Source organism: Neodiprion fabricii, chromosome 5 (genome assembly GCF_021155785.1).
Source record: "Neodiprion fabricii isolate iyNeoFabr1 chromosome 5, iyNeoFabr1.1, whole genome shotgun sequence".
Taxonomy (NCBI): Eukaryota; Metazoa; Arthropoda; class Insecta; order Hymenoptera; family Diprionidae; genus Neodiprion; species Neodiprion fabricii.
The window spans coordinates 33,951,239-33,960,878 of NC_060243.1; the positions used below are offsets into that span (position 1 = coordinate 33,951,239).

The 9,640-nt window shown below is 42.0% G+C and overlaps 1 protein-coding gene across 2 annotated transcripts; it reads left to right on the top strand.

Moving 5' to 3' along the window:
- Positions 1–2,691: 2,691 nt before the first annotated feature.
- On the top strand, positions 2,692–9,238 carry LOC124182554 (enhancer of polycomb homolog 1). 2 transcript variants are annotated; one of them, XM_046569987.1, is made up of 7 exons: positions 2,692–3,140; positions 3,444–3,582; positions 5,131–5,372; positions 5,549–5,805; positions 5,886–6,021; positions 6,170–6,484; positions 6,807–9,238. In XM_046569987.1, the coding sequence occupies exons 1-7, from the start codon at positions 2,988–2,990 to the stop codon at positions 8,352–8,354; spliced, it is 2,790 nt and encodes a 929-aa protein (XP_046425943.1). In that variant the 5' UTR covers positions 2,692–2,987; the 3' UTR covers positions 8,355–9,238. The 2 variants fall into 2 exon arrangements, with proteins under 2 accessions (XP_046425943.1, XP_046425944.1); XM_046569988.1 differs by having other exon boundaries at positions 6,173–6,484.
- Positions 9,239–9,640: the final 402 nt, after the last annotated feature.

Genomic DNA, 9,640 nt, shown 5'->3' on the forward strand with positions numbered 1-9,640 from the left:
ACATAATATATTGAAAAGGATGAGATTAAAAATTTGTTTGCGATATATATATATATATATATATATACACACACACACACACATTATTACGCTTTGTGTATGCATATATATGTATATATTATATACATGCACATGTATATGATATACGTGTATATTTACTTATTTATTTATCGTAGACGTACGTATAATTATTTTTGTTACAATAGAAATTGCGAAAAAGGAAAAAAAAAAAAAAAAAACAAGAAACGAATGAAACGGAGAGGGAAGGAAAAAAAACAGAAAAAAAATCCACTTGAAACAATTGGTGCCGTGGGTTCAGTCTTGCCTGCGATGTAAATAAAGCACTGCCCCACACTTTACCTGACAATGCGGACTGGTCCGCAATGAGTGATAAAATAAAAACAAGAAACAAAAAAAAAAAAAATTCATGAATTAAAATAAAAGCAATGCGATATTAACGAGGATGTGCCGTCTTAAGGAATCGCTTCACAAAGTGTCGATTTTGAAAATCGATGACTTCATGGTCCCCGCAATGTATTTAACGTAAGAAACAATTTTAAATAAAAAAAAACGCCTATAGGGGGGGTCTGGAGTTGCATGCACGTAACCCGTTGTCACGGGATACCCCATAAGCGTTCACGACAATGATGAGCTATTTTTCTTTCGAATTTTACCCCCTCAACATTAAATGTGCTGTTGACGTCCTTCCCGCTATCTTATATTATACCGATTGGTATGGTCCCCATGAATGTATAAGCTTGAGACGGCACGGGGCCCGTCTTAATTTATTGTAGATCAGTCCATTCCCCGATTGATGTTCGTTACGTAAGAAAATAGGTAATTTTCCAAATTAAAATTTCACGGTGCCACCAAAGTTAAGTTATATCGTGTGTCTATATACATACACTTGATAGGCGCAAGTTGAAGACACAATATATACATATATATATACACATATATATATATATAGAGATAAAATAAATCCTAACTAAAGTAAAGAACAAAAAGGAAAGAAAAAAAAACAATTTATTAAATATGAAAAATAATTAAAAAAGTACCACCTTGTACGGCACGTTTTACAAGAATAAAATAAAAATATAAATAGTTATTGATTAATTACTCTATCGCGGCTACCGTAACCGTGCATGATGAGGGAAATATGAAAAGAAACCATTATATTGAAAAATACTATATAAATTATTAATGTAATAATAAATTAAATAGTTATTATTATTATTGAATTATAGTTATTATTAATTATTAAATACTATTACGACGAGTGTTTGTGCATAGCGAGCCATTTAAATAAATAAATACAATTGAGACATACCGTGATAATTATTCATCATATAAATTAACTAAATTATGATCGCTGTTTGTCTATCCGATAAAGTTCGGAATTGGTTCAACTGACCGACACTGGATGAAAATTCTTTCAGCATTATTCAACCACGTTCGATTGAAATTACTACTATTCGTACTACACCCGTCCATAATCTATCAATTCAGACTAGTAACTACTGTCGGCAACAACTCATTCAAAGAAACCGGAACCTTGATTAAAGTTCTAACAGTAAACCGTCAGGCTATACCGAATAATAAGTTCACACTTGTTGATTTTCATGAGGTGGCGTTCAGGTCACGGCTGCTCATTGTATGAGATTGTTTTGCAGAATTGGCGTTCGGATATTTAAATTTTTCCCGGTCGTATATTTAGCGCGACCGACAATCGCAAGTGCAGGCGGGATTCAATTATTTACTTTTTCCAGAAAACGCAGTCGTGTCAGTGTGTTTAAACGTGGCTCTGGGTATATCACTTGCCTCGTCATGCGACGCTCACCTTACGGGCAAAGATACGAACCAGTCCAACCGTTCTGAGCAAATGAGAATATTTGAGAATGAATGTTCATGACATGAGGCCGCTGTCCATATAGTTGGACCGTTAATATAAGGATGATAAGAGACACGATGGTATTCATTATCGCCTGGATCATCGACGGAAGAATTTACTGACGGTTACACTTGGGGAAATTTTCATGACCTATACTGTGCGGGTAAGTGGGCCCGGGCCATGAAAAGCCGGGTTAGCGACTCAATAGCTTCTTTATCGGTCGAAGCCGTTCAACACGCCATTCCATGAGCACACAAATCCCCACTAGGGTAACCGTCTTTCACAGCCTTTAGTCTCACACGGATATACATACATACATGTTACGTGGTTCAATTTGTTTAACAGTTGCCTTCGGCAGTGCTTTAGGCGATTTTTTTATCAACGATAATCCATTCCTATATCCAATTAGTATTCATGACTCCGAGCGCTTCCTTTTACATCAAATTTTTGACGCAAAGTGATTTCATTGGTCGGATCTAACGGAATAGGCCAACGAAAACAATTGGCGTCTCGTGTCAGAAAATTGTGGTAAAAACCGCCCTACGGTCTACATTTCATGGTTAAATCTGGATTTGCGGAAAAGATATCAGCGCCCAATACATGTTCCTGAAGCGTGGGCAAACATCACGTCTAACTATAAGCATGTCACAAAATGCAGTCAAACATCGCCTGTGTGTAAACCAGGCTTGAATGTGATCTAGCTATGTAGTTGGGCGTAGAAATATCGCGGGAGTACGGACTTGAGGATAACGTTTCCCGTCTAGGTTCCGCCGCGGGCGATCGTAAACCCCGGGCTAACGCGAATGGTGCAAATGGCTGTGCGTCGGCCATGATGGCTTTTAGCAGGGACCGTGTCACGCAAACATGTTTTCAAGGTGATATTCCTCGTTTCGTGACTGAGTGACCGTGTTCTAGCGCGATGGCCGGCAAAGAATGAGGCTTTGAGCGTGTTCGGTGCCGGGTGATACGGCCGCCGGGCCTCCGCGAGGCCGCCAACTCGGGCCTGAAGGTGTGCGTGCGCGCGATACCCGCGGGTGAAACGCAGTGGGTTGTCAACAGACACGGGAAAGTGCGAGCGAGAGCCTAGCGGGCAAGGATGAGCAAGCTGTCGTTTAGGGCGAGGGCGCTCGACGCCTCGAAACCGATGCCGATTTACATGGCCGAGGAGCTGCCCGACCTCCCCGACTATTCGGCGATAAATCGGGCCGTTCCACAGATGCCCAGCGGCATGGAAAAGGAAGAGGAATGCGTGAGTCCCGATCAGCTATTTTCTTGGCCAGCATGTTTTCCCGTCGCCATCTTAGACGGAGGCACGCTCCGTTCCCCATATTCGCCGTCCGATGGCGCCACCCGTACCTCCACACTCCTCGACGGCGACGTTCGCGTCGAACAGTTTGTCAAGTTTCTAACCAACTGGAGAAACATGAAAGCCTTTATGCTCTCTCACTTCTGCCTGCGGTCCTTCCTCGACTGTTCTTCGTCGAGCCGCTGAGGGAGACACGAGAGAGAAACGATGCAGTCACATTGTCTACGTATCGCTCTCTTTTTTCAGGAACATCACCTCCAGAGAGCCATCTGCACAGGACTCATCATTCCCACGCCAGAGGTTACCGACATGGCAGATGTCGAGGCATACGACAAAATTTACCCCGCAGACTACAAGCTGCCGCGACAACTCATACACATGCAACGTATGTAGGAATTGGATGCGAAAGATATGATACTTGTCGTTTCAAATGCTTCGGAGCAGTGTAAACAGTATGAAAGATGATCGTTTTTTTTTTTGGGAACCTGAATTCCACTGACAGTCAGAATCTGTAAAACCTCATCTTTGGCTGATTAATTTTTTTATTGACAATCTAGACAATGTCTGATGCACGGCTTGGATTAAACTTTCATTGAAATTTTATAGAAATTGGTCAAGAGATATATCGAGGCAATTACACTTCGGTGATTCCATAGTTTGTAAACATAGGTGCAACGTTTCAAGACAACTTTTGTTTATCTTGTGGATGACAGACATTATCATTGACATGTTTATAAATTCAAGCGATTGATTGCATTCAGTCCATTATTGTTACGGACAAAGTATTTTTATGGAGTATTTTCACTCAACTTCAAACTTCTTCAGTATAGTTTTGGTCAATCTGCTGATATTCTCCAAAGGTTTACTCGACTTGATATATATAAATGATAACTGTGGTTTTGCATAAATTTGATGGTCTCGTTGTGCGTCGCAATTGTTGAATGCGATTTTATCAAAAATGAAGATCAAACTTTGATGTAAATTGTACTGTCTACAATTGAAATGAATTTTGGCAACTAAAAATTATGAAGTTCAATGTCAATTCAAACAATACCGTACAACAAAAATTTGAAGATATTATTTGTATTTGAATATTGTGATTCATGAAACGCTGGCCAACTTTAAATCTATTGCTATTTTATGTCTTGATATAAAACATAGTTATTCCAGATGTAATTAGCAGTGGCTTACCCTTTGTTTATCGGAGTGTATATACAACAGTCGTTTTTGCTCACAAAAACATTATTTACCTTGTCTAAAAACATGTCGGATGTGTCACAATATGCGTAAGTTTTTATTTACGATTTTTTCCAACAAGAAATAAATTACAACTAGCATCAGTTGTCATCAATTTTTTTTATTGGTGATTCCATGTGAGTACATCTCTCAAATGTCGAATCCTGTAAATTCAGTTGTGAGGCAATTTAAACTTGTTTCATTTCCCAAAAGTACAGGCCATCATAAATAATGTTTTATGTGATAACAAAATATTGTTGGTACTCTGTTCAATTGTTTTAGAATGGCTTTTTTACTATTATCAGCCAGGACCTTTCCGTACTGCTACAAGTTTTAATTTTGACTGTCTGTTCCTAGTAATTGATGTCTTACAGATTCTAACTCTCATCTGATATTATTTAAAGTGCCGACAAACAGTGACGATGATATTACATTACGTGGAAATGTCTTCAGATCATACACCAGCCTTTGGAAGTTCCTCTTTCAAAGTTTACACGGTTGCTTAACACTCGGAACGGTTATTGATTTCGAAAAGTATCTTAGTCATCGTTGTTAATTATTTTTTTTATTTTTATACTTCGTTCTTTATTTTTACGTTTCTTTTGATATTTTATCATCACTATTTTAATATTCAGTATACGAAAAATTAGTAGTATATTTTCGAAGAACAGAGGTCTTAATGCATATGTTTCAACAGCATTTGCGATGGAGCAGGACATTCCCGACTATGACATGGACTCTGAGGACGAAAAGTGGGTTGGTGCTCAGAGTAGAAAGATGGACCTAACTCCACTACAATTTGAAGAGATGATGGACAGGCTGGAGAAGAGCTCGGGTCAAACCGTTGTTACGCTTAACGAGGCCAAGGCCCTTCTCAAGGAGGACGACGACCTCATCATTGCGGTATTTGACTACTGGCTCAACAAACGCCTAAAAACAGTGAGTGTTCCTTTAGAACCTGATTATTTTCTGATAATAGTAATATAAACGACCTGGAACAAATGAATTAGTGAAAAAACAGGGAGCAAAAGTTATCCAAATTTAGCATGTACAATAAGACGTTAAGCGTCCAATATTGGAAATCGTTATTAGCATGTTCTTACCTTTCGTTTTAGCAACATCCCCTGTTATTGACGGTAAGAACAGAACATCGGATTGGTTTAGCCGCCAACAATCCATACCTGGCATTCAGACGGCGTACAGAAAAAATGCAAACTCGTAAAAACAGGAAGAACGATGAAACGAGCTATGAAAAAATGATAAAGCTGCGTAGGGACCTGAGTCGGGCGGTAACACTTTTGGAACTTGTTAAACGACGGGAAAAAACAAAACGGGAATATCTCCACCTCACTATTGAAGTCTATGAAAAGAGGTTAGTATATTCTTTTCCCTTTATCATATCAAATCTCTATTGTTTGCGGCGCCTAACCAAAGACCAACCCAAACTGCCAGGTATCAAGCGCAAGACTTTAGTGGGCAAGTACTAGCTGAGGTATCAGCATTAAAGGCATCCAGGCCAGCTTTTGCACCGCTTTTCGCCAACCAGTTTGGGGTTCACCAGAACTGGGCAAACAAGGTTTCAGGAAAGGTGAGCCGATCGAGTTACCGGGGTGTTGATAGCTTGATAAGTTGAGAAAATCTAAAGGGATACTTTGTACGGTCCTAAGTTCCAAAGTTTCGGACGGAGCTTCAGAACCTATGAATTAACCTTGAGTTAATGATCTGCTTTCGCTTAGGAGGAAGTCGTACCAAGGAAAGAAAAGAGGCAGTATAAAAAACGGAAGCACAAAGCGGACGGCAGAGGGACCGGGGGTTCCGTCGGGAGCGTGGGGGGTGCCGACGACGGCTTGTTGCGCAATAGCAGCGTAGCTGGGCGTGGCGGAAGAAGCGGGGTGCCTGGAAGTGGGCTGGACCCGCTCGCCAGCTCCGACGACGACGGTCCACATCCCTGTCACTCTCAACTATCGTTGCCTTCGGACCGGGACGAAGAAGACACCATTGACGAAGGCCAATTCGCCTTCAGGCGTAACAAAAATTGTACCTATTTATCGGTGAGTGTTTTTTCTACTTGGACAAGGTTATTTGCCAACGTGGAGACTCCAATATTGGTTCTACTTCGGCATAACAATTCTTGTCTCTCTTAGTATTTGGTTTTCTTGATCCAAGTTCCCATTAAAGTTCATTTACTTTCAAGGATTGAATCGCATTACATGGTATATTGGCTAAAGCTGATATGTAGACTTCTAAGAACTAAGAAGAAGGATATTATTTCACAAGTCATCCTGAATTTTTCCCGATCTGTTCATCTCCGAGTTGCAACTTTCTTTGATGAAACTTTCCTTGTCATCGCTCCATTCGTTTTGTTTTTTCCAGCCCATACCTGGAGGCTTTGGAAACTGGCCATGGTGCGAGAGAAGCGAAGGCGGTTCCGCAGATAAGAGGTACAGATTTGCCCCGACCAGCATCAGCAGACCGACGCACCTTTGCGTCGGTCTAGCGAGGCGGCGAGTCGGTCGAGGCGGAAGGATTATACTGGACCGTTGCACGACGAACACAGACGATGTATGGTCTTCCCTAGACTTCACGATACACGAACCTGAGCGAGAATTTCTCGACACAACGGAGCCGAGTAAAAAGGACTGGCTCCACTTCCGGCCGAAAACGCCACCCCCTTCTGGTGACGGGACACCGAGCGAGGAAAGCAGCGACTCCGAGTCCGAAGGAGAGATGAGACGCGACGTTCTGCCCCCGTTCCCCTTCCCACCTGAAGCAACATCGATATGCATCGACGTTGAAACAAGCAGCAAGGCAGGAACGACCACAACGACGACGCCGGGGGTGCTTGGGACAGTGGTTGACGAGCCACCTTTCACTACTGAATTCAACATCTCAGACTACTTTCCCCTGGAGTTTTTCTCAGACTTTGATGTCGCGGTTTTAGGATATGGTGCGAGTGCCGGTTGTAGGAGCAGTGCTACTATAGGCGGTGGTAGTGGTAAGGGAAAACAGACAGACAATAGTGAGAGCGACCAAAGGACAGATAATCAGCTGATTGGCTGCTCGCGATTTTTAATAACACCCCTGATCGGCAACCTCATGTCACACCCGAGCCAGCAGGCCCGATCGCAGTGTACCAGTAGTAATAGTAGTAGTAGTAGTAGCTGTAGTAGTAATTGTAGCGGTAGTTCTAGTAATAATAACAGCGGCGGTGGGACTTGTCACATTTTGGTTACCGGCAGTAGTGTCGTTCCTACGGCAGCGGCGGCGTCGACAACGACGGCAGCACCAGCAACTGCGACGGTGACGGCGACGACAACCGTGAATGTCGCGGCAACGGTGCAAAATCGTTGGACATTATCCAGCGGTTTGGTGAACGCTATCAGCCAAGCGACGACGTCGTCAAGCGGTACCGTCGCCACGGAAAGCCGTGCTAATGTTCAAACAAATCGACACTCCAGGCACCACAGACAACCGTCGATAAATCATAACAGCCCCGCTGCAGCGCCAATATTGTCAAAGTCGTTAACTAGTCCTACAAATAATCGGAGCATCGGTGCATCCTCGGGTATAACGAACTTTGGGAATGGTCATCAAAACGGACCGATGACGGCGCTAAGTTATCACCACAATTCGAACTTGAATAATTTGCCAAACAGCACACATCATCCTGTCAATAACCAAACTAGCGGCACTATTAACGCCACTTCGATATCGTCAACTACGCTGCCGACCACGACAACATTTTTATCACACAATAAACATCAGCCGCAGAGTATTCTTGCAAGCGGTATAGCGCAGAGCAAACTGGCGAGCATCTCGAGACAACAGCAACAACAGCAACAGCAGCAGCAGCAACACGCGCAGAATCAAGCACAGCAAATCCCCACACCTGGGGAAATTACGCTTAATAGTAATAGGTGAGACTAGTTTATATCTTGTCCGTCCAACCGCGTTAATATTCGTGTAACTAGCTAGCTATCGCTACAGCGGTAATCCGTTCGAAAAGGGGGGGAACAAGAAAAATATGGAAGTTTCGCGCCAGGGACAGAAAAGACGGACAGACCGACCGATCGAGACCTCTGAATTTCGCGGCTCGTGTTGCCGTGTTTCTTGGACGGAGGTCTACAATAATAATAATAATTATTTTCTGCCCTAATTTTGTCGAGGCAGGAAGAAAACCCTGATTGTAAATATACTAAGTCTTTCGTGTATAATAGAGAAAAATTTGATAAACAAACAAAAAAAAAATTATAAGAATAATTATACTATATTTATAATTTACGTATCGACGATGGCGCGTGTTTCAATTATGCCACGTGCGTGTCATACCAACGGATTTATGTGTACGCAATAAGGTATGTATATACGTACACATCTGCTTTATCATACGCCACGTAAATCACATGACGAGCTTTGTTAGCCGGCGAGCTTAACCTGTAGCTCGGTTTTCGCCACCGACAGATGGCATTACGTGGCAAAGTCAGGCCCGTTTTCCGTGCTATACCACAAAACTGTTGTTACTTCGGAACAGGGCTACATTCCCGTTTTCAATGCGTGTAGCTTCGTCGATTCTTACTCCCGTAATCCTCTTCCCGCCATTCCACTGATACATATAGATATATATATATATATATCAGTGCGCCATTCCCACGCCGATAATTCATTGTCTCGTTCGGTAGATCATTGAAAGAAAGAGAGAAAAAGAAAGCAAGATATATGGTGAAAATGTTTTAATACAGTAATTATTATGATATCAAATAGTGAAACTTGGAGAGTAAATGGCTGAGCGAATGACACAGAAAGTTTGAAAGAAGAGAGAAACGTAGAAGTGCCAGTTGATCATTAGGGGAGACCCCGGCCAATTGCCCTTCCACCCCCCGTCCCATACTTCCCTTTTCCCCACAGGCACAGATTCAAACACATTGTAAATAAATACTGTTAATAAAACGTCTGCTTAATACAAACGCTTTATCACTGTTCATCGTTAATTTTAAATCTTTATTCTAATAAACTCATCCTCCGTGTACAATCCTTCATATAAATATCTTGTAACTAATATCCTTCAAATGGATATGCGGATTTCCAGTTATTCGGTATCACTAGATATCAAAAAGCCATTCGACAATGAGAGGTCGCGTATTTTGGAGTTTTTTCATTTTCTTTTAACAATACAGATTCCTGACTTTACTCTGCGTCCGATACAAATT

Coding starts and splice junctions, on each gene's coding strand:
- LOC124182554 (XM_046569987.1), top strand. CDS start 2,988: ATGAGCAAGCTGTCGTTTAGGGCGAGGGCGCTCGACGCCTCGAAACCG. Junction 6,022..6,169: donor CAAACAAGGTTTCAGGAAAG/GTGAGCCGATCG, acceptor GCTTTCGCTTAG/GAGGAAGTCGTACCAAGGAA. Junction 6,485..6,806: donor AAAATTGTACCTATTTATCG/GTGAGTGTTTTT, acceptor TGTTTTTTCCAG/CCCATACCTGGAGGCTTTGG.